Genomic DNA, 25,424 nt, shown 5'->3' on the forward strand with positions numbered 1-25,424 from the left:
ACAGTGGGTAGTTTGGGTGCTACCTGGGCAAATCATCAAAAACAAATCAAAGTCTCCAGTGAGAAGATCACTTCAATTATCTTTCAATCTTTCTGATTCCTGGGGTCTGTTGATGGGCTAGGACATTTTAATAACTCTCAAAACTTTGCTAATCTGTCCCTTTCTCCCTGACAACACTCTCCCCTCTGCCCCCACTTTTTATTAAACAGAGAGAAAAAAGGGCTCAAGCTCAGAATCTTTACCAGTCTAGAATTTGGTAATATTGTTTTGCTTTATTGCATTTATTTTTGTGGTTAAGTTCCATGAATAGAAAGTGGTATTATTTTTTCATTTTAGAGTAGTTAAAATTTTATCTTAAAATACATGTAGTTAAGTTTAAAAAACTGAGTTAGTTTCTATAAAATTATTAAGGAATAATGTGTGTTCTACACAGATACTACAACATAGGGCAGGTGGTCCCTGGGGTTTGGTGGGTGGCATTCCCCAGTCCAAACTGGCGTCATTCAGATAGGGGAAGTTCTTCTGGACACCACAATAGTGCTTATAATGCCATTTATATTTACTGGGTAACTCAGTTTTCGGTCTTTTTTTTTCTTTTTAAATAAATGTGTACTTTTTCCTGATCACTTGGTGTAAAACTTGGAACTACACAAAAACATGTAGAATAAAAGGACAAAATATTTTTTAAAATATATAGAATAGAATGAAAAATCACTCATCGTCTCTCTACTCAGAAATAACCACTCCTAATACATTGGAAAATTTTTCTTCCTTAGTGTACCAACAGAGCTGTTATTAAAACATATGCATTAAATTTTTGTAGCCTATTTTATTTCCTTAACATTATAACATAAATGTGTCCCCACACCATTCAAAACTCTTCATAAACATTTTAAATGGTTGTAAGTTCTTTAACATAGAGAGGTCCCATAGTGGATTTAACCATTGCCCAGCTGTTTTACATCTGGGTTATTTCCAGTTTTGTCCATTAAAATGTTGTGATGGATAGCTTTATGCATCTCTATTTGCCTGCATTTTGTTTTTTTATTTCTTTGTTTAATTTTTATTAGAGTACAGTTGATTTACAATGTTGTGTTAGTTTCAGGTGTACAGCAAAGTGAATCAGTTATACATATACATATATCCACTCTTTTTTAGATTCTTTTCCCATACAGCTTATTACAGAGCATTGAGTAGAGTCCCCTGTGCTATACGGTAGGTGTTGCCTGCATTTTGGATGGTTTCCTTACAATAATTCCAGAAGTGGCATTCCTAGGTGGGAAGATTTTTAAGGCTTTTGGGATACATATTGCTAAACTTTTTCCAAAAGTGTGGGGACCTGAAGGTACTCCGATCTGAACCCATGTGATGGGACACACTGGGGTTTGTGTATGTAAGGTGGGCTTGTTACTGGAAAGAGCTCAGACTCCGCCACTTTGGGCCAGTTACCTAACTTCACCACCTCCTGCTGGTGTGGGTCTGACCAGTCCCTCCCTGACCAAGAGCAAGTGTTCTTCACATCTAGGCTCATGAGTGTTCATATTTCAGCTCAAAAAGTACATGTCATGAACTTCACCATATGTGATTCTCCCTTCATGTAAAGGGATCAACAACCATTGATTATTTGAGAAATCTCCATATTGTTTTCCATAGTGGTGGCACCAATTTACACTCCCACCAACAGTCAATGAAGGTTCCCTTTTCTCTACATCCTTGCCAACTCTTGTTATTTGTTGTCTTTTTGATGATAGCCACTCTGAGAGGTGTGAGGTGGTATATCATTGTGGTTTTGATTTGCATTTCCCTGATGATTAGTAGTGTTGAACATCTTTTCATGTGTTTATTGGCCTTGTATATCTTTTTTGGAAAAATGTCTATTCAGGTCCTCTGCCCATTTTTAAATTCGGTTGTTTGTTTCTATGATGTTGAGTTGTATGAGTTCTTTGTATATTTTGGATATTAACCCTTTGTCAGATATATTGTTTGCAAATATCTTCTCCCTTTCAGGAGGTGGACTTTTCATTTTGTTCATAGCTTCCTTTGCTGTGTAAAAGCTTTTTAGTTTGATGTAGTCCCATTTGTTTATATTTGCTCTTGTTTCCCTTGCCTACGGAGACATATCCAAAAAATACTGCCTTTATTTTCTTCTAGAAGTTTTATGGTTTCAGGTCTTACATTTAAGTCGTTAATCTATTTTGAGTTTGTTTTTCTGCATGGTGTGAGAAAGTAGTCCAGTTTGATTACTTTGCAGGTAGCTGTCCAGTTTTCCCAACACCATTTATTGAAGAGGCTGTCTTTTCCACATTGTATATTCTTGTCTCCTTTGTCATAGATTAATTACCCATATAAATGTGGGTTCATTTCTGGGCTCTCTATTTGGTTCCATTGATCTATGTACCTGGTTTTGTGCCAGTACCACACTATTTTGATTACTGTAGCTTTGTAGCATAGTTTGAAATCAGGGAGCATGATACCTCCTGTTTCGTTCTTCTTTCTTAAGATTATTTTGGCTATTCAGGGTCTTTTTGTGGTTCCATACAAATTGTAGAATTATTTGTTCCAGTTCTGTGAAAAATGTCATTGGTATTTTGATAGGGATTGCACTGAATCTGTAGATTGCCTTGGGTAGCATGGTCATTTTAACAATATTAATTCTTCCAATCCATGAACACGGTATATCTTTCCATCTGCTTGTGTCATCTTCAATTTCTTTCATCAATGTCTTATAGTTTTACAAGTATGTTTTAATTGTTTATTGATCACCTATCACGTGCCACACATTGTACTAGGTCCTGGGGATACAAAGGTGAGTAAAACACTCTTGTGTCTTACTGGGAAGGGTCACATTCTTGCATGTGTATGTTTATGTGTGCAGGGGTGAGATGGAGGGATAGACCTGCAGTAATAGAGCTATCCCGTGCCCAGATGCCACATGGACCCTGAGGAGTAGGGCGTAGGATTGGTTAATAAAGGCTTCCAGGAGGAGGTGGCTCCTGAGATGTCAGAGAGGCTGAGAAATGCTCTGTGCCCTTGCTGTTCTCCTCCTGCCCCCACTGCAGTGTTTGCCTGGGAAACAGAATAGCAATCACTGGGAGAGTTCCTTGGTGGCCTAGTGGTTAGGATTCCAGGCTTTCACTGCCATGGCCCAGGTTCAATCCCTGGTCAGGGAACTGAGATCCCACAAGCCAAGCAGCACAGCCAAAAAAAAAAAGCAATCACTTCTTTGCAAACCGTAGAAACTACACAATAAGCAGCAGACTTATGATAAAAAATTCAGATAAAATTAAAGGTCTAGGTCAAGAAATATTTCAACTATTGATGGAATTTCCCTCCTGGACAAGTTGGATTTACTCTCCCTTTTCTGTACTTCCAGAGCATTCTGCACCTCACTATTGCCTTGACTGAGAGGTTTCAGTGTTGGTGAGGTGGGGTCAGAAGCTTATTTTACTCATCTTGGTATCTGCCCTGATGTCTTCAGCATAATACTTGCTCAAAAAGTAAAATTAAATTGAACCAGCTCTGTGGGTTTTGCTCTTTTTTCTGTGACATTCATTCCAATGGCCTTCAAGTCTGAAGTCAGCGAAGCTGCCAGACTCTTTTGGGTGCTTCAGCCCCACCTGTCTGCTCAACGGACATCTCCACATAAAGCTCTCATAAGCATCCCCACTCCCTGTGCACGCTCCCCCTACAGCCTCGAGCAGCAGTTCTCAATGGGGTACTTTTGCTCCCCAGGGGATGTTTGGCAGTGGCTGGAGGTGTTTTTGGTTGTCACACAAGAGTGGAGGGGGGGTCCTCCCGGCACCAATAGAGACTAGGGGTGCTGATAAACATCCCACATGCACAGGGCAGTCTCCATAATGAAGCATTATCCTGCCCCGAATGTCAATAGCAACGAGGCTGAGAAACTAGAACTAGAGGGAATCCTGTACAAGGTAGTGAGACCATGGTACCGCTCTGCTCACAGCCCTCTCAAGGCTCCCGACCTCCTCAGAGTAAAATCGGCAGTCCTCACACCTCCCTCTTCTAACAGTTTTATTGAGATTATAATCCATGTGCCCTAGAATCCATCCTTCTAAAGTGTAAAATTCAATGGCTTTTAGTAATCAGTTGTGTTCCCATCACCACCATCAATTTTAGAATACTTTCATTATCCCCCCAGAAAACCCACCTACACCCCCTTGCCATCAACTCCCAGTCTCACCTTCCCCTCCCAGTCCTAGGCAACCACTAGTTTACTTTCTGCCCCTATAGATTTGCCTACTCTGGACATTTCGTATAAATGGAATCATACAATATGTGTATATATGGTTCCTTTGTTACTGATTTCTTTCACTCAGCATAATGTTTTCAAGGTCCACCCATGTTGTAGCATGTATCAGTACATCATTCCTCTTTCAAGGGACTAATACTCTATTGTAACAATTTACCACATCTTATTTATCCCTTCAACAGTTGATGGACATTTGGGTTGTTTCTACTTTTTGGCTATCATGAATGGTGCTGCATGAACATTTGTATGCAAGTTTTTGCGCACAGGTTTTCATTTCTCTTGTGTGTATCTAAGTTGCTGGGCCACACGGGAACTCTGTGTTTAACCTTTTAAGGAGCAGCCTGTTTTCTCCTCCTTTTCTCTAAGGATCCACATCCGACCAACCACCACAGGCTGTGATTCTTCCTCCTGAAAGTGTGCCCTCCTCCATCTCCGGAAACTGCCTCTCCACTTCTCACCTGGACGGCCACAGTGCTTCCACAGTGCTTCCTAACCGAGATCCCTCAACTGCATATCAGAGTCACAGGGAGAAGGAGTTTCACCATCCCAGTGCCCGGGCCACACCCCAGACCACTTACTGCAGCCTCTCTGGAGACCGACCCAGGCATCAGCCTTTCTAAAGCTCCCCAGGTGGTTACAATGGACAGCCGAGTAGGACAACCACAACCACGGTGCCTCTTTCCCTCTAATCACCACCCTCCCAACTGAGTGCTTTTTCTAAAGCAAATCTGATTGTGTTAGCCCGCACTCTTCTCGAAACTCCTCTTTGGCTCCCTCACAATATAATCTGAACTCCCCAGGATGCACACCTCCATCTACCTACCTCCTGTTCTTGCCTCCTTTCCCTCCCTGACTCAGGGCGCTGGCATGCCCGGCCACGCTGAGCCACACACACTTTCCTCTGTGTGCTTGCTCGCCACATCTCCACGCCTCTTCCGAGAGCCTTTTCCCATCTTTTCATCCTCCTCTGGGAAGTCTTCCCTGATGCTTCCCTGGAGAGCTGGCTGAGCGCTGAGCGAGTCTCCGCTTCGGGCAGCCTTCCCTTCCCTTCCCTTCCCACCGACTGTCACATTGTGTTCACTGGCCTCGGGTCTGTGAGTTCCTCCGGCCAGGGCTGGTATGTCATTCATCTTTGTATCTTCCTTCTGTTGACACACAGTAGGTGGCGTGCGTTTGTGTGTGTTGGTGGGAAGGGTGATGAATGAAGGTGTGAAGGGGTGAAAGCCTACTGGCCCACTTAGGGCAGGGCTCAGGGAGGCAGTCCTACCAACTGCCCAGCCGTACACTCCTGAGTCCCAACAGTAATCCTGGGGCAGCCAGAGGCCCTGCTCAGTGCCCTACCCGGACTGGTGAGTCCACACATCTTCCACACCAGGGCCACATCCAGCTGCATTTCCTGTCTCGAGGCTTACATGTTTCAATTCTCTAGCCATGGGCCTGGTGCCAGCATGTGTTGGCAGGAAAGTGGGGGCTGGGTGGGACAGTCCTTCTGCAGCTAAAGGCAAAGTGCCCCAGCGCAGAGATAAATCATAAACATTCACTTTCAAAGGGCCCCAGTGGGGTGGAACGTCCCTTGTCCCGTCTTTGGCCATAAACGTCCAGGCTCGAGAAGTTAATTGCCCTCCCCTGGAGAAGCTGTAAACAGCATGGCACATCAACAGGCAGCAAAGAGCACAGGCTGAAACACCCCTCTGGGTGGGGCCTGGACTGCCGATACTCTGCCTACTCGGCTTCCCTGGGCCTCCTGTCCTGGCATGGGCTGTGCTGTCTCTGGGGGGACCTGTTGGAGGCTGCAGGCCTTGCCTGCCAGTGCTGGAGGCGTCCAGGGAGCATTTGCCCTGTAAAGAACTAGGCTCTTTGCTGCTGCTCTGCCTACACTGACGCTGCTTTACTTCCCATGAATAAGAGGGGGCACTGAAAAGGGAGTCCGGCTCTGCTGTCAGCCATGACTGTGGGCGGCTCACTTCTCCTCCTGGGTTCGTGGTCCCCTTTGAGGTAAAGGGGTGGGGTGGGGGTGGATCAGATGACCCTGAAGGCTGCTGTCAGCTCCAACGTCACAGCTCTCCCCACCTGAGAGCAAAGCTGTGTGAAGTCTTCCTCATAGGGCCTGAGTTGTTAGAACACCATAGCTGGGGAGATCAGAGACAAATACAGCAAAAAATAACAACCTTGAAAGTAACTCCTGTTTGTATTTTCGTTTCTTCTGTATCGGGCCTCTGCATACTCCAGGGGATAGCAGTGCAGCGGGAACAGCGCTGGACCAAGGAGTCTCCCGGACCTGAGTTCAGCTCCTGCTCTGACTGGCAGCACCATCTGGGGCAAGTCACTCTCCCGTCCATAGGCCTCAGTTTTCTTACTGGAAAATGGGGATATTTCATACCTCCACAGTTCATGCAACAGACACTTGCTGAGAGCCTGCTGTAGGTGTGGCCTGGCACCAGGCTGGGGGGTGGTGAGACAGAAAGGTTGGTGAGATGGGATGCTCTCAAGGAGCTCCTGGTCCAGCTGGAAGTCAGCCACGAAAACAGGTGATTGTGGTCCAGTGTTGTGAGCGGCGCAAGGATCATAACAAAAGGAACGATAAGAGCTGGCCTTCAGTTAGGTCTTCTCAGTGCTCGGCTCTCTGCTAGGGCTTGCTTGTTGCATTCAGTCCTGTACTGACCCTATGAGCTGACACCACAAACATCCCCACTTCACAGGTGCTCAGGAAAGGCGTCCCAGAGGAAATGGCGTGTGTGTCTGCTGAGACTTGTGGTGTGTAGACTGTGGTGCAGTCTGAAGGACGGAACCAAGGCCTGGGCACGCGGGAGCCCACATAGCTGAAGCCCACGGGGCAGGGGCTGGCGACGACAGGGAGGTGGGGGAGCAGCCATGAAGGCTCTTTTAAGCCATGTAAAGGGGTTGATGACGGCCCCGGAGAACCAGCTTGGAGGCTGGCAGTTTGGAGAATGGGTTGAGCAGAGTGAGAAAGGAGACTGGAGCCCCACAGACCTGCCAGTGACCAAGGGCCCTCTTGGACACTGTTGTCATAGTTTCAGGAAGAGGTGAGGACCTGGGCTGAGGGCCGGAGCTCAGAGGGGACTGATGGCCAGAACTGGAGACTGTGGGCCATGGGGGTAGAGGGTGGCCAAGGCCAATGAGGTCATGTACCAGGCGGCCTCCTGGAAAGGTGGAGCCCACGTTCCAGCGTCAGCCCACAGTGCCTCAGCCTCATTCTCAGAATGACCACTGGCCCACCCGCCATCTCAGCTGTCAACACGCTGGGAGTGACCCAGAGGTAGAGGAGGACCAGGCCTTCCTGGCCTGGCAAGGACTCCACAGAACGTAGATGGCCAGAGGCCACGCTTTATAGAAAAAATACTTTACGGACACTTGTTAAATGGAAAAAAGCCTCTTTTCTTCCTCTTACAGCTAATATTCACTTCCTCTTAAATAGAAGGTGTTTGTTTTAAGTGTCAATACTAAACGTTCAGCAACAATTAGCTGCGTCTGAGATTCCCAAGTGAAATGTGGAGTTAAGCCCTATCTAGTCAAGAAGGCCGGGCAGAACCAGTCTTGTCTGGTGGGTCATCTGGCTACTGAATTTCCTGCTATAAAGCCCAAGAGTTAAAGAAGTTTGGGACTAGCACGAGGATAGAGGAGCAGTAGGATGAAGAGACTAGGAAGCTTACATAGTCCTGCAGGAATATAAGAACGCGGTATCTGAGCGAGGAAGCACGGCAAACCCAGGGGGAAGGATGGCGTGGTTACTCCGTCAGTGGTGTAGACACCTGGCTGACTGCTTGGGAAGGCACACAGTTACACCTCTGCCTCACTTCACACATCCCGATAAAATTCTAACATCTATGAAAGAGTGCATATAAATCAACAAACAATTGGAAAACAATGTCCCATAGAGAACTGGATAAATTATGGAATATTGATACTATGGACAATTATCAAATCGTTAAAGTCATGTTTTAGAAGAGTATTTAGTGCTCATGATACATTGTTAAGTAAAATAGCAGGCTACAAGAAAGTATACAGGTTATGACCGCAATTTTGTAGACTAATTTCCCACAGTATATCTGGAAGAGTGTTCGCGTGCACACAAACATAACTGAAGTGTGCGTGAGTCCACATATATAGTGTATACTCGTACACAGACATGTATCATGAAACATACAAAATGATAATAGTGATTATCTCCAGTCATTTTTACTTACATATATTTATTGTCTTGTTTTTTCCTAAAGTTCCACAATGAAGATTCATTACTTGTATAATATGGAAAATCAATAAATGTTATTTAGACAATGAATCTATGATGGCGCTAATATTAAAATAATTTAAACGCTTTGGTGAAAGAAAGTGGAAAAAAATTGGGGGAGCCTGCCCCACGAAGGCTGGGAATCCGGTTGCCTGAGCAGCTCTACTTTTTCCTGGTGCCCTTCCATGGAATGACCAAACACGACTATAAACTTCTGGAACCCGACACCATGTGTAGGCTATGTTTCTCTGACAGGGAACCTGCTGGTCCAGTCTTGGGAGCCTTGCTCTTGTGTTACACAAGACAGTCTAGGGGTGACCCAGTGCATCTCTCCATTTCCAGGGGAAAAATTAAGTTCATGGTTAGCGTTTTCTCAATTAAAATTTTTCTCCTATGAAATTTTCTTAAACATTTGACGCCTGAAGTTACTCTGATATATTAGAATCTAGTCTGAGACTATATCAGATTTAGTCCTGATTATATATGTAACTGTCTTAAGTTGATACATCAACATTTCAGTATGCACTGGTTCTCCAAAGAATGAAGACTACAACAGTCTGGGTACCTGTTTTTCACAAGTTCTCCAGGTGATTCTGAAACATGCCAGCTTGAGACCGCCTGTTGGTGTGTGTTCTAAAGTAGTGGGTCTGAAACTTTGCTGTAATTAGAATCATGTGTGCAGATTTTAAATCTCCCAATGGCAAAAGTACCCCTGACCACTAAACTCAGAATCGTTTTTTTTTTTTTTTAAGTTCCCCAAGTGATTCCAGTGTGCAGCCAGGTTTGAGAAACACTGCTCTAACGAGAGCAACCTGAAATCCAGGTGCTGCAGCTCCCGAGCTTGAGAATCACAGCTTTGGTAAGAGCCCTGAGTCTGAATCATTTTGTGTTCTCTGTCTCCATCTGCTGGCCATCCTGCTACATAGCTATAGTTTACAACTTGAGTTTCCAAGACATGCTGCAGCTTGTATATACTTTTAAGAATGTTCACCAACTAGTGAATATAACAAAGAAACAGATTCACAGATATACAGAACAAACTAGTGGTTACCAGCTGGGAGAAGGAAGGGGGGAGGGGCAAAATAGGAATAGGAGGTTAAGAGGCACAAACTACTATGTATAAAATAAGTAAGCCACAAGGATATATTGTACAGCACAAGGAATATAGCCAATATTTTACAATAAATATAAATCGAGTATAACCTTTAAAAATTGTGAATCACGATGTTGTACACCTGAAACTTATATAATATTGTACATCAACAATATCTCAATTTTAAAAAATGGGACTTCTCTGGTGGCACAGTGGTTGGGAATCTGCTTGCCAATGCAGGGGACGTGGGTTCGAGCCCTGGTCTGGGAAGGTCCCACATGCCGCGGAGCAACTAAGCCCGTGCGCCACAACTACTGAACCTGCGCTCTAGAGCCCGGGAGCTACAATTACTGAGCCCACGTGCCACAACTACTGAAGCCCACGCACCTAGAGCCCGTGCTCTGCAACAAGAGAAGCCACCACGATAAGAAGCCCGCGCACTGCAATGAAAAGTAGCTCCTGCTCGCCTCAACTAGAGAAAGCCCGCGCGCAGCAACGAAGACCCAAGGCAGCCAAAAATAAATAAAAAATAAAATTTAAAAAATGTTTGCCAAAAGAATCAGAGAACCAAAAAGAGTTAAAATGTATAAGTAATAGCAATAGCTACAAAATATATTCTTGTTTATAATAGGATGGTTTAAGTGTTAGAAATGCATTAACATAATGCATCTAGGATCTTTTTTGTGCTTCGCAAATAAAAAGCAGCCAATAAATGTTGATTATTACCGTTATAATTAGGCATAAGATAAACCCCCATCTTTTAAAATATATTTTAAAAATATATTTAGTGCTACTATACCTGGCACACAGTTGGCTATGTGTACCCAATGGTACACAGATACAGTCTGTACAGTGAGAAAGAGAGATCCAGAGTGTGTGTGTGTGTATATGTGTGTGAGAGAGAGAGAGATTTTTTTAAATTATAGATGTTTGGGGGAGTATTCTGTGCTATGCGTTCTGTCACATGCATAGATTTATGTAAATACCACCACAATCAGGATTCCGGTTCCATCATCCACCAAAATTCCCTCATGCTTCCCTGTAGTCGAATCCTGCCCCCATCCCAATCCCTGGAAACCACTGATTTGTCTTCCATTCCTAAAGTTTTGCCTTTTCCATAATGTCATGTAAATGGAATCATAGTTTGTAACATTTTGAGAGTGGCTTCTTTCACTCAGCATAATTTTCTTCCTTCTGCTTGCTCTAGGTTTTTCTCTTATTTTCCTAGTTAAGTTTGAAATTTAGGTGATTGTTTGAAACCTTTCTTCCTCTCTAAAATAAGTACCAAATATTATAAATTTCCATCAAAGCTTTGCTTTAGCTGCATCTATACATTTTGATATGTCATATATCAAATACTATTTTCATTTTGTTCAGTTTCAAGTATTTTATAAGTTCTCACTTTCCAACATCCTTTGAGACTTCCCCCTTCGACCTCCTATGGATTACTTAGAAGTATGTTATTTAATTTCAAGTCATTAGAGATGTTCTGGTGATTGATTTCTGGCTGAATTTCATTATGGTCAGAGATCATACTTGGTATGATTTCAGTTCTTAAAAATCTGTTCAGATTTGTTTCATGATCCAGAATATGGTCTATTTGTCCTATTGGTTACTGAGAAAGGAGTGAGTGTTAAAAGTCTCCAACTGTAATTGCTGACTTGCCGTTTCTCCTTTCAGTTCTATCAGTCTTTGCTTCATGTATTTTGAAGATGTGTTGTGAGGTTCATATCCATTTAGGATTGTTAGGCATTCTCTGTGACTTGACACTGTTATCATTATGCGATTTCCATGTTTATTCCTGGTAAATTTTCTTGCTCTGAAGTCTATTTTGTCTGACAGTATATAGCTACTCCAAATTTCTTTTGATTAGTATTTGCATGGCATATTTTTCTTTCTCCTTTTATTTTTAACCTATACTACTTATTTTAAATGGGTTGCTTTTAATGCATATAGCTGGGTCTTGGATATTTTTACATTCTGACAATCTGTCTTTTAATTAGTATACCTAGACCTTTTAAACTTAACGTAACTGTTGATATATTTGGATTTAGGTCTACTGTTTTTTGTTTTCTATTTGTTCCCTATGTTTTTCATTCCTGTCTTTCTTTTCCTGTCTTCTTTTGGATTATTTGAATATTTTTTAGTATTCCAGTTTACCTATTGAGTTTTTAAATATATCTTCTGTGTAATTTGTGTGCGTGTGCATGTGGTTTCTCTAGCGACTACAAAATACTTAACTTTTCATAGGTTGATTGGGATTAATATTTTATCATTCAAGTGAAATATAGAAATCTTACTACTGTATAAATCTCTTCACATCTCCTCTTTATGTGGTAACTTTCATGTGTATTACATCTATATTCACTGAAGACCCCGTCAGACAATGTTATAAGTCTTGTTTTAACTGATTATACATGTTATAAAAAGCTTAAGATGAGAAAAATAGTCTATTTATCCAAATATTTCCCATTTCTGTTGCTCTTCCTTCATTCCCACGGTTTTGAATTTCCCTCTGGTGTCACAGCTCTATTAACAAAATATTATCACATCAAGAGGTCAAATGAGAAAACCCAGAGAGCAAGAGAAAGCAATGGGCATCACTCTCTTGCTGTTGGGACCGCACTTCCTCTGGTCAGAGAGACGGGTTCCCCTCCCTGAAGTTTTGGGCACCTGCCTGGCTGTGACAGCCTCTGCTGCAGTGGGATTGCCGAGGGGCTGGAGAGGGAGATGAGAAGCAGCAATAAACAGGGATCTCCCTGACTCTCTCTGACTTACACAGGCCCTCTTGCCCCATCCTAGGACCAGAAATAGACAGCTTCTCTGGGAGCTCCTTCTGCCTGCATGGTATGCAGGTCCAGGATGCTGTCCACCTGGAGTCCAGGCCAGGAGACACCAGAGTGGGAAAAACAGTAAACTTACTGCCAGTTCGGTGGTACTCGGAGTTCTCCTTTCCTTCCCTGATCTTCCTGTTATTCTTTCCTTTCCAAGATAGCAGCTCCATGCATTGAGTCCAGGCACTACAGCTGCATGCAGTGGGAGAGACAGGGCGGGCTAGGACTGGAATGAGAATAAGAGATGGATTTTTATGTAACAACAGGGCCGTGGATTTACAAAGGCTGAAAAATGCTCCCTTAGGGCACCCTAATTGAGGAAGAGATTCTCTTTTCCCTTGCAGTGTGGTGGCTAGAAGCCTAATCCTTGAATTTTTACATTCATTTTTTCCAGATGAACTTTGAAATCATTTTGCCATTAAAACTATGTTTTTTGATTTTGATAGGACTTAAGCTAAATTTATAGATTCAGAGAGACATGGTCTTTTTATAATAAAGGGTCCTTCTATCTAGGAACATGGTATATCTTCTCATTTTTTTTTTTTTAATGTCATCTTCAATGACCTTCAAAAAATTTTTAAAATCTTTTTCACAAAATCCTTGCATAGGCTTTGGTTAGATTTATTCCTGGGTATGTTATTCTTTTTATTACTATTGTGATGGGATCTTTTTCTAACATAAAAAAATCTTATTGGTTATTGTTGATATGTAGAGGAGCTATTGATTTTGGCATATTTACTTTGTAACCAGCTACCTTACAGAACTTTTATTCTATTATTTTCTGAGTTGATCTTCTACAAATAATTATTTGTGAATTCTGTCCCTCAGACTGGTGTTTTACAAATAAAGATAATTTGGAACCTCTCTTTGAAAAAACTTGGAAAATTCTACTTTTGGTTTATTTAATCACACTTGACCATCAAATCTTACACAATGTTAGGTAACCGTGGCGATGACAGGCTTGCTTGTCTTGGTTGTGACTTTTTTAGCGAAGTCACCATCAAGATAGAAATATTTTATGATGTTAACGAAGCATCTTTTTTTATTCTTTATTTTTTAAAAGGGTTTTTGATCAGAAAAGGACATTGAATTTTATCAAGTGCTCTTTCAGTATCCATAAAAATGACCATTTTAATGAGTTTTCTTTATGAGTTTTCTTATTTGACCTATCAATGTGATAACATTTTGTTAACAGAACTTCTAAATTTAAAAAATACCTGTGTTCCTACAGTCAATCCTAGTAGGTCATAGAATAGACTGCAGAGCAATAATTCTCAAGGAAGGGCTTTTTCCATTGACACAGCTGCTCCTGTTTAGAATTATGTCCCCAGAGAGGCTGCACTATATTCACGAGGTGAAGGCCGAATGAACCGGAGTAACTAGAACTCACTTAGCTCTTAGATTGGTGAGGTTCTGCTCCTCGTCTGGATTCACATACAAATATCAAAATCAGGGAAGTTGCTGCCCTGGTGTTCTATAGGAGGTTTCTGTCTACCCTCTAATCACCTTAGCGCACTGGCTCTACCATTAACTAATTCTACAAAAGAGGTTACAGTGTGCGTCTTCCTCGGGTTCTAGAAGTGGGCAGGAATTAGCGGGTTTCACAGGAAAGTTTCGAATATAAGTGATGTTTCCTAATGCTGTCACTTCAATGAATAAAGGCTCTAGACATCTGTGCCAAGCTGACTCCTCCAAATTTTTCTTTTAAATATCAAAAGAAAGTTCAGAATTTGGCATTCTGAATTAGAATTCTGTATCAGAGCCAGACTTCCTACTGTTTCTGCATCAAATAAGTTCTGGCCCTTTATTCTCTGAGTGGCTTCCTTTCATGATGGCAGCTTTACTGAGGCCCCAGCCCAGGTGTCTGAGAGGAGCCCCTGGCCCAGGTGTACACCCACAAAGCCACAGGGAGAAGAGAATCAGCATCCCATTGGGACGGAAGCCCACACCCTGCATTATGGGATTTCTAGAAGTGCTTACCCTTGCTTTTTCCCTGCATACGAATATTAACATCTGTTTTCAGAAACCTGGACACCTTAATGGAAGCAAAAGGTTTAGAAAGAAAAAAATTAGATTTTATTCAAGATAAGCAAAGGATAAGAGTGAATCATCAAGTAAAACCATTCAAAGTCACTTCACAGATATTTTATCAAGGAACCCACCAGTGAAAGCCCAAAGAACGAGGAATAAGTTACATATGCCACATTTTTACTTTCATGAAAACAACAAGCAAATAAGCTGCTACTAAGAATTTATTCCTTCAAGAGAAGGAAGTCCTAAGATTCATTGCAGGGTCAGTACAGGTTCAACTCAGTTCCATGGCCTCTATAAAAAATCGTGTCCAGAATCATCTCCAAAGAAAAACAAGTCTAAAGAATGTTCTATATGGTAGTTTTTACTGTGCTGGTCGTCTCATTCTTTGGAAACTTGTACTCTACCAACAGAAAAGTGAGCCTTCAGCTGTCTGAGCACTGTGTCCCCTAGTCTTTGCCTAAACAGTATTTTCTGAACATACAGCAGCACAGAGGGAGAATAGTAACTTAAGGGCAAAGAAGAAAAACTGAGGACATATGTATGCTGTGAAATATGTATTTTAAACTAAATAACCATAGTTAAATAATATATTGCCAAAACCCACTCTATGTATCTTGATTCTTATTTATCCCATATCAAGTATAAGTGTGGAATCTTTTATTATGTATCTCTAAATTCCTGACTGAAATCATTTCCAATAAATTGTTGGTGGTCAAGAGATGTACACAAAATTTAAATGTTAATAATTTTTCAGTGAGAAATTACTTTTTACAACTACTTGGGCATTATCAAAGTATAACTTAAAAACCTTTCTTTGTAATCATCTAAATTAAACAAATAATCCTTTTTTAAGGCACAAATCCAAAAGTGGCAAAACCACCATAAATTTAGCATATGGGACCATATTCTCCTAAAGGGCATTAGGAAATTCAGATAGAAGCTGATGTTACGGCCAGGGTGAAATGGACATGGGCCTAGGCCAGAGGCCCTTGCGTGCCAGTTCACTCTTTACAGGATTGAAGGAAGGCGTGGAGGGGGCTTCCAGGGTTGCCACTTGGGGAGCTCAGTGCAACCGCTATTTATTAACCTGTGAGGAACCGTCTCAGTATTTTAGCAACTGATGCAGCTGTACCAGAACGAACTGGCTGAACAGCAGCTCTGCTCGCAGCTTTCTATAAAGGCAACTTGATAAAAATGGTAGATTATGGGCACACTGCTTTACATTAGTTTATTATAAAAGAAAAACAATTCCCAGAGACACAATATACAACATTCTAACTCCTAAATCCTTTTGCTTTTTTTAAAATACTCTTCTGAGACTAAACACTCTTCACAACCCCCCAGTCTGCTCAGCCCACACGACAACCCAACTCCTTGGCTCCCGCGTGCACAGGTCAGAGGTTCCAACAACCATGGCCACGGTCAGCACAGTGAAACCACTCTCTAAAGTGGCTGAGCCCTTTGAGAAAAATTTAAATAGCTGCTAACTCAATCTAAATAAATAGTGAAAGGACTGTTTCTGCCCCGAAGAGTAAATCCCACACATCTGATGCTCAAGCTCAGGTCTTCCTGTCATCACTTGACACCTGGAAGGTCCGGTAAAATATTCACCGATTTGTTAATCCTAAGAGTGCTACTTGTGATCCAGATGGGTCGAAATAAACGGTCAGGATATCTTCTAAAAAGCCCATGATGGCCCTTTTGGATGTGTCGCCAGCCAGTGCCTGGACACTGCTTATGTGCTCCAGGGCTGTTTTGACCATCTGGTCTCTTTCCTGCGGGTTGTGGGGTGCTCCAGTGTCATCTCTCTCTGTTCCTGATTTTAAAAACTGTAGGATATAGGACTGGACCATGTCCCCATTCAATTCAAGGGTTTCTTTGATGCAGGACAGGTCTGAGGCGCTGGCCAAGCTCAAGAGGTGAATCAGTGCCTGGCAGATTTGGGTCCGTAGGCTAGCACAGTACTTGAATTCCAAAAAGTCTGTGGTGTCTTCGCTCTTCTGTAAGGCAGTGACCAATGCATTCCAGATCTGAGCGTACTGGTCAACAGACCCATAGTGCTCTCTCTTGCCCGGGACGGAAAGGGCAGCGGCAGATCTGATGCGCACTTTGAAGTTCTTGCATGACGTCACAACTGATGTCAGGGCATTGTAGGCCTGGGAGGTCCACAGAGCTGTTCCTAGAAAGAATCCATAGTCATTAAAGCAAATGAAGGTTTAAAAATAAGTGGGGTGAGAGGGAGAGGGGTAGAAGGAAGCACATACACTAGTGCTCAAGTTGGTCATTTTATGTTTTCATTTAATTCTCACAATAACCCTACAAGATCGGGGTGGTGAGTGACTATGGGATCCTAGGTAAGTGGCCAAGTACCGGCTCCCAAAGCTCTCCCTTTCCCTAGATGAGCATGACATGTGCTCAGGACCTCTGCTACCCTGAATAGGAACTTTGGTGACTTAGAAAGAGGCTCCTTCTCTGGGAAGATGCTCGTCTGAGGGGGTAAGGCTTGGTGGGAGGAGCAGGGACTGAACTGCAGCCCCACCTGTCCTCTCGGCTGGGTGCTTCTGAGCAGTGCGCAAAGTGCACAACTGTATGCCCAGCCCTGCTCATGCTGGCAAAAGGCCATTTCACCACCCAGATTAGCATCTAGACCCTGCTCTGGACGAAGCAAGTCATGCATTTTATTGCAAAGAAAAAGAAAATACTGTCTAGGCAGTGACTGGGGAACAGAGGACTCAGATTAACTGAAGGCTCAATTTTCTAATATTGAGAAGATGATGCCTAGATTCCTGGCTCCTCTCGCTTCCTGTTGGCCCCAGGAAATCGGCCAGTTTTATTCCTCGTCAGTTACCACTTACTCCATTTCGGGAGTTCTCAGTCCTCAAGGTGGGCAGCAGAGTAGAAGGCAGCTTCCCTAATGCTCCCAGCCCTTCCCAACCTCTCTGATGTCTCTGAAGACAGGCAGCAGATACCCAGCTTCCGTGAGCTCCAACCCCAAAGGTTACTTCAGGCTGTTTCCTCAGTGGAAAAAGCCACGAGGCTACATCTCCACTGGCTCCCGGCTGACTGGTCCGCCTGGACGCTCTTGGCAGTAAAGGGGAGCAGAGCCAGATTTCCCTAACCTGATGCAGGCTCTGCTGGTCCAGAATGGCTTCACCTCTCCAGGAACACACACTTATGTTTCAAATCTTGTCACTGAGACAAATATGTAAGGTAAATGCTGGCAATTCAAGCGACTGGGATTTGGAGGCTGCGATCCAGACACCCAAGCAGCTGTCAGCCACTGATGATCTATCAAGGTGCACAGCATGTCATTACTCAGAGGCAGATCCCTATGCAGCATTCCACTTCAGTACCAAGGGCGCATACGGAATTTCCCATTTATACTCTCTTTCTCCCAGGTCTGTTTTCCCCTTTACTTTTTTCCTGATTGTTAAAACGATAGATGCTCACTGTAAAAAACTTAGAAAATGAAAGCAGATAAAATCCTACTCATCATCCCATTCAGAGGCAACCACTGTTAATAATTAGACTAATTTCTTTTCAGTCTTTTTTCTACCCATTTATTGAGATCATACTGTAGAAACAATTTTCATATCCTGTTTTAATTTGCTTAACATCAGAAGTATTTTCCCAGATTACCAAAAACCTTTTGTAAACCTAATTTTAAGTGGCAACAAAGTATCTCTCTGAATATATATACCATGATTTATCTCACCTTTCCCCTAAACTGGGGTGTTCAGTATGTTTCCATTTTTTAAAACATTATGAATAATACTGTGGCTTTAATAACAATGCACACTGGTGTGTGCTGTCCAAAGAGGCCCTCCACCAGAGAGAAGAGGGAGACGATCTTACCTAAGGGAAGAGCAGAATTTTTAAATACATTTCCCATTGCGTAACAAGCATTCCATCGGACTTTCATGGCAGCCTCAATTAGAACAGTAGAAATTAGGGCCTGGATAGCCTCCTCAATGATTTCAGCAAATCTGGGTTTTTCTATATGAGATGGTTGCAGAAAATGAAGCAAATTACCAAGGGCCCGGACTGCATTGCTTTTTACCTAGAATCAAACGTAAAACATGCTAAAGACATGTGTCAGAAAGTATAATTTCCACTTAAAAAACCCAGGAGGCCCAAGACATCTTAAAGCAAGAGAGATAATGAAAAATGCAGCCTGTAAAGGCGCAAGTTCTTAGAACTCGGCAAGGTCTTGTGTGGTTAACGTCCTGAGCCATCAGAGAGGTGAGGTTCTGCAGAGCTCCTTGCCCTGATTTTTTTAATGTTAGACTGGACTTCAGAGAGGTCCATTTTCCTTGCTGTATAGAGATGGTGTGCAAGGCCCAGGGGCAACAGGACACTGGTGGTTTGCAGCAAGGCTTAGAGGAAAAGCTAGGTTTCATAATTCCAGTCAATACTTTTCTGCTAGACTAGAGTCTCAACCTTTGCAGCATACTAGAATCATCTGGGAAGCTTTCTTTTTTAAAAACAAATTCTGACTAAATTAGCCTGATGTAGGGCTTCCCAGAACCACTGTACTAAATTAAGCACTTGCTATCAGTCAGGTACTATGCTAGGTGCTATTAAAAAAAGGCATCTTGTCAATGGAACAGGATAGAAAGCCCAGAGATAAACCCAAGCACATATGGTCACCTTATCTTTGATAAAGGAGGCAAGAATATACAATGGAGAAAAGACAGCCTCTTCAATAAGTGGTGCTGGGAAAACTGGACAGCTACATGTAAAAGAATGAAATTAGAACACTCCCTAACACCATACACAAAAATAAACTCAAAATGGATTAAAGACCTAAGTGTAAGGCCAGACACTTATCAAACTCTTAGAGGAAAACATAGGCAGAACACTCTATGACATAAATCACAGCAAGATCCTTTTTGACCCACCTCCTAGAGAAATGGAAATAAAAACAAAAGTAAACAAAAGGGACCTAATGAAACTTAAAAGCTTTTGCACAGCAAAAGAAACCATAAACAAGACAAAAAGACAACCCTCAGAATGGGAGAAAATATTTGCAAACGAAGCAACTGACAAAGGATTAATCTCCAAAATATACAAGCAGCTCATGCAGCTCAATATTAAAAAAACAAACAACCCAATCTAAAAATGGGCAGAAGACCTAAACAGACATTTCTCCAAAGAAGATATACAGATTGCCAATAAACACATGAAAGGATGCTCAACATCACTAATCATTAGAGAAATGCAAATCAAAACTACAATGAGGTATCACCTCACACCGGTCAGAATGGCCATCATCAAAAAATCTACAAACAATAAATGTTGGAGAGGGTGTGGAGAAAAGGGAACCTTCTTGCACTGTTGGTGGGAATGTAAATTGATACAGCCACTATGGAGAACTGTATGGAGGTTCCTTAAAATACTAAAAACAGAACTACCATATGACCCAGCAATCCCACTACTGGGCATATACCCTGAGAAAACCGTAAATCAAAAAGAGTCATATACCAAAATGTTCATTGCAGCTCTATTTACAATAGCCAGGACATGGAAGCAACCTAAGTGTCCATCGACAGATGAATGGATAAAGGAGATGTGACACATATATACAATGGAATATTACTCAGCCATAAAAAGAAATGAAATTGAGCTATTTGCAGTGAGGTGGATGGACCCAGAGACTGTCATACAGAGTGAAGTAAGTCAGAAAGAGAAAAACATATACTATATGCTAACACATATACATGGAATCTAAAAAAAAAGGTTCTGAAGAACCTAGGGGCAGGACAGGAATAAAGATGCAGATGTAGAGAATGGACTTGAGGACATAGGGAGGGGGAAGGGTAAGCTGGGACGAAGTGAGAGAGTGGCATGGACATATATACACTACCAAATGTAAAACAGATAGCTAGTGGGAAGCAGCCGCATAGCACAGGGAGATCAGCTCAGTGCTTTGTGTCCACCTAGAGGGGTGGGATAGGGAGGGCGGGAGGGAGACGCAGGAGGGAGGAGAAATGGGGATAAGTGTATATGTATAGCTGATTCACTCTGTTATACAGCAGAAATTAGCACACCACTGTAAAGCAATTATACTCCAATAAAGGTGTTAAGAAAAAAAAAAGGCATCTTGGAATCCAATGAGGTATATGTAACGACTTCCACGTTACAGAAGAAATTCACCTTCGTAGAAGTTAAATAATGCACCAAAGGTCACTCAGCTAGTAACCGGCAAGCCAGGATTTGAACCATGTCTGCCTGACCCTAAAGCTTAGGTCTACATTTTAAAAACTTAATAGTGTAACAGGGAATGTTCAAAGCCAAGCTGCTCATCTTTCTGACTTGTCTATTCTACTTAAAGATTTTTGGAAAAAACCAGCTACATGGACATATCATGGAGCAGTCTTACAAATGGCACTGACGGGCTTCCCTGCTGGCGCAGTGGTTAAGAATCTGCCTGCCAAGGCAGGGGACACAGGTTCGAGCCCTGGTCCGGGAAGATCCCACAAGTCGTGGAGCAACTAAGCCCGTGTGCCACAACTACTGAGCCTGCGCTCTAGAGCCCACGAGCCACAACTACTGAAGCCCGTGCACCTAGAGCCCGTGCTCTGCAACAAGAGAAGCCACTGCAATGAGAAGCCCATGCACTGCAACAAAGAGTAGCCCCCGCTCACCGCAACTAGCGAAAGCCCGCGCGCAGCGACAAACACCCAACGCAGCCAAAAACAAATAAGTAAAATAAATAAATAAAATAAATAAATTTTAAAAATAAAATAAAATAAATGGTACTGGTATTTTTCATGAGACAGGAAAGAAACTGTACAAGTGTGGCGTGTACACTATATACCCTGAGTACACCCTCAATCTCCTCTGAACAGGGATAAATTTGGTGGGATAAAACTATAATACACGAAGTATCTAACTGAAAAATATTAGGTTTTGCTGTCAGTCTACCTTGTCTTTATCCTTGGATGCCTCTATAGCTGATCGCAGCATCTTCAAGAGCAGGAGGCCAGAGAACTCTTCCTGGAAACTTGGGTCTGGTGTTTCCCTGTCCCACCCAAAGCAGGCAAAACATGTTAAAAGGTAAAGCCCAGTTAAATAAAGACATGTACAAATTATATTCACTCAGTATAACTATAAAAACAGCTCCAAAAATCTGTTCAGATTATACCAAGAACTTACAGTTTATACCTTTTGACCTAGTAGGTCCACATTCTTTTGGATGTAACCAAAAAGAATATCTCAAAATGGAGAGATTTCATGCACGAAAATGTTCAATGCATATAAAAGCCTAAAATAACATGAATGTTCACTTACAGGGTAATGGTGAAATAATCATCACATAGTGATGACTGTGTAATAATACCAATTTATAAAAAGTCAGTAGAAGTCAGGAGAATGCTTATACATGTTATATGTTAGAGTTAAATGACAAAAAGCAAGACACTTGTGTATGAATAAAGCAGTCGCCTCTGGGGAGGGAAACTAGGGGATTAAGGTAGGAGAAAGGCTTTATACTGCATACCCCTTTGTACTGTTTGAATTCTTTTTTCAACCTGTGAATACATTACTTAAAAAAATACAAATACAATATTTAAAAAGTAGGGCAACCATTACTAAGGTTTTGGTTTTATAATAGGGCTCAAAGATATCCTCTTGGGACCTTAGGCTTGGAAGTCACCCAGGAGAAATGAGCTGAGTCACCTACATGTTGACAATCAGAGTGTCTGTCAGGTTGCCTAGGGACCAGGCTGCTTTGGCCCGGACATTAAGAGACTTGTCTTGAAGTGACATCAATATTGCATTTGCTGTGTCTGCAACAAATATGACATCCTGTAAGATAAACAAAACAAAACACTGTAGTCACTTTAGGAGTTCACACTGCTACCTTGAAAATTCTCAAATTTATTTGCAGATAAAGCTGTAAGCCTTTACCACAAATCTTTATTTGGAAATCAAAATTCCTTTACTCAATCTATTTACTCTTCTTCTTCTATATTACAATCTGGACACTCATTAAAATCCCAGGGGAAGGTCTCCCACAATTCTGGTATGTGCCATGCACACCCAAGAAGCCTATAGATTTTGCTCTTGTGAACATCTTATAACTCGGCCTGCGACAACTGTCTATGAATCCTGAGCTTGGCTTGATTTCCTCCTCAGGAAGAGATGTGGACAATGAAACACATTTCCAAAACACATACTGTTGTTCACTTACACACTTCTCAGAGAGATAAAGGTCACAAGTAAGAGTGAAGGAGAAATTTATTTCCTTCTTAGTAAAAACTCTATTAGCTTTCTAAATTATTGGTATCGTACGGTAATGTCCCATTTCATTTTTTCCAATTATCCACTGATTTAAACATTTACTGTTCGAGGGTCCTGGCCAGTGGACAAAATCGTTAAAAACAAATGAACTACAGGCAGTGGCATATTTTAGTAGCAATTAAGGAAACCAGATTACAAAGCAATTTAATTTCCTTTACTGTCCAACTCAGGAGCTCTATATCCACCAAAGAGAGTAAGAAAATGGACTGTAAAGAGGCACAGTGGAGCTACACGGGCTCACTCTGACCTGTCTGAGACAAGGAAAAAGCACGTAGACCCCAAGGGCCCGAGAGGTCGCAGCTTTCACTAAACGGTTCTTGCTGTCGTTCAGCCCCAGCAGCATGGTGATGCACAGGATCTGCCTGTCACTCTGCAACGAGAAAGGTTGGCCAAGGAAAAGTGCGAATGAAACAGCCATGAGCCGATGCCTTCGACAAGTGACTGTGACACACCTGTGTTGAATCCACATTCAGGAGTTGACCACAACTGAGCCCTTGAGGCTAACTTGGCAGAGAACAAAGGTTCAACTCAGATCCAGTTATCAACTGAGTACCCACTCGGGGCAGGGGTACACACAGCATCGTGATTACATTTAACCTCCACCATCGTGAGTCAGGTCATTTTATTCTCCTACTTTAGTCAAGCTGCCTTCCTTATAAAAACTAATTTACATAAATAAGAATGGATGCAAATGCCATTAAGGATTAAAGGAAGTAGCAGTCTGAACACTGTGTGTGTTGGGCACCAAGCTAGGCGTTCTTACATGCTTCACGTTATTACTCACATCATTTACATTTTATAGGTGATAAAACTAATTTTTAGAGAAGTTAAGATAACCGAAGAGCTGAGATTTAAACCAGCTAGGATTTAAATCCAAAGAGCTGGGATTTTCTAACTTTTGGATTTGAAATCTTTCTGAAATCTGACTCCAAAGCCTCTGCTACTTTCACTTCTCTCCCCCCCGCCTTCTAAGCACAGGGAGTAAAAGCTCCTCTGAGACATTAAGACGTCAGTGCTGCTCCCCACTGCCCTCACCCTACACTCAAGTAGAACATGCACCTTTTCCTCAGAGATAATGTTGAATACTGGTGCAAAATGAAAAACAGTCAAAATCAAACTCAAGCTCTCATGCTCAGCGTCACAAATTAAAGATGATAAAACACCGCTAAGGTTACCAGCAGATTGCTGAAGGCTTCCGGCAAGATGGAAGACAGGGCATCACAGGCGCTCGCCTGCAGAGTCGGATGCTCTGAATTCTGCAGGGCTCTGGGTAAAGGACCGTTCAGCATCACAGTCCAGAACATCACCACCTGGAACAGAGGCACGGTTACAACTGCAGCCCAAGAGACAACAGTGGGACCAGCTCGACGCTAAAACCACCACGAGTAACCACAGTTGATGAAAAGTTTTTCCTTAAAGTAGTAGCTTACTGTAAATACTTTTACTAGTACTTCTTCCACAGCAATGAAAGGAACTTTAGAAAACAACTAATTAAAAGCTTCCATTTCATCCATTAGGAAACTACAGTCTGCTACAGTAAGGCAGCAATAGTGATGATAATAATGGGGAGGAAGATGAGGATGAGGATAGCAATAACAGCAGCAGCAGCTGTTTTTCAGAGAGCTTCCCACACGCCAGGCATTGTTCTAAGTGTTTTACACATATCAACTCATTTTAATCTTCAGACCAACTAAATGAAGAATATATCCTTATCTCCATTTTCACACCAGGAAACTGGGGCAGAGAGAGATAACGTTAGTGGGCAGCAGAGCTGGTCGAGAATCAGATCAAATGACACCCAGCCAGGGCTTCCCTGGTGGCGCAGTGGTTGAGAATCCACCTGCCAATGCAGGGGACACGGGTTCGAGCCCTGGTCCCGGAAGATCCCACATGCTGCGGAGCAGCTGGGCCCGTGAGCCACAATTGCTGAGCCTGCGCGCCTGGAGCCTGTGCTCTGCAACAGGAGAGGCCGCGATGGTGAGAGGCCCGCGCACTGCGATGAAGAGTGGCCCCCACTTGCCACAACTGGAGAAAGCTCTCGCACAGAAACGAAGACCCAACACAGCCATAAATAAATAAATAAATAAAATTTAAAAGAGATAAGCAAAACATTCTCTCTATAAATTTGATCTTTAAAAAAAAAAAAAAATCTAATTTGTTTAAAAAAAAAAAAATGACACCCAGCCAGGGCTCTTTCAAACCTCGAGGGCACAAGGGTCGGGGGCCCAGAGCAGCCCAGAGGCCATGTGCCCGAGTACAAGAAGCATGGGATCCAGAGGAGGAGCTGGGGTGGAGTTAGCCCTTCAGCTTCTGCTTCCTGTCTCTGCAGCCTCAGGCAAGTCACTGAACCGGTCTAAGCTTTGGTTCCTCTTCAGTAAAACAGGACAAAGAGATTACTTGGCAGAGTTTGTGTGATAATAAAATGTAAGACTGTGTGTAAAGTCCCTAGGACAGTGCTGGGTGCACAGTGGAGATTCTTAAATTGAACAACAGGCTCTGTTTTCAGCACTTTGAAGAATTTTCTCACTTCAATGCCCCTCAAGGTAGGCATCTGCAGAGTACCTTTAACAGTCTCCTTTCCATGCTTTATAAAAACCCTGGGATTTCATGCCCCATGTGCAAATCTGTCTGGGGTTTTGG

General features: G+C 42.5%; 1 protein-coding gene across 13 annotated transcripts in view; it reads right to left on the minus strand.

Annotated features, from left to right (window-relative positions):
• The window catches only part of HEATR6 (HEAT repeat containing 6), a 137,886-nt gene that overhangs the window by 75,202 nt on the left and 37,260 nt on the right, over positions 1–25,424 (minus strand). For 7 of the 13 annotated variants that reach the window (XM_082373930.1, XM_082373921.1, XM_082373929.1 and 4 more), the window contains 8 exons: positions 23,960–24,094; positions 23,032–23,154; positions 22,165–22,289; positions 21,408–21,504; positions 18,336–18,540; positions 16,092–16,659; positions 14,427–14,481; positions 12,535–12,672 (listed from right to left, as the gene is read on the minus strand). In XM_082373930.1, coding sequence (XP_082230056.1) covers positions 14,466–14,481; positions 16,092–16,659; positions 18,336–18,540; positions 21,408–21,504; positions 22,165–22,289; positions 23,032–23,154; positions 23,960–24,094 — 1,269 coding nt within the window. In that variant the 3' untranslated portion in view covers positions 12,535–12,672; positions 14,427–14,465. Of the gene's footprint in view, positions 1–7,941; positions 8,114–8,222; positions 12,673–14,426; positions 14,482–15,694; positions 16,660–18,335; positions 18,541–21,407; positions 21,505–22,164; positions 22,290–23,031; positions 23,155–23,959; positions 24,095–25,424 lie in introns of those variants that run through there. The other 6 variants (XM_082373928.1, XM_082373932.1, XM_082373925.1 and 3 more) reach the window with 6 other exon arrangements.

Source organism: Balaenoptera borealis, assembly GCF_965194805.1.
Source record: "Balaenoptera borealis genome assembly, chromosome: 20".
NCBI lineage: Eukaryota > Metazoa > Chordata > Mammalia > Artiodactyla > Balaenopteridae > Balaenoptera > Balaenoptera borealis.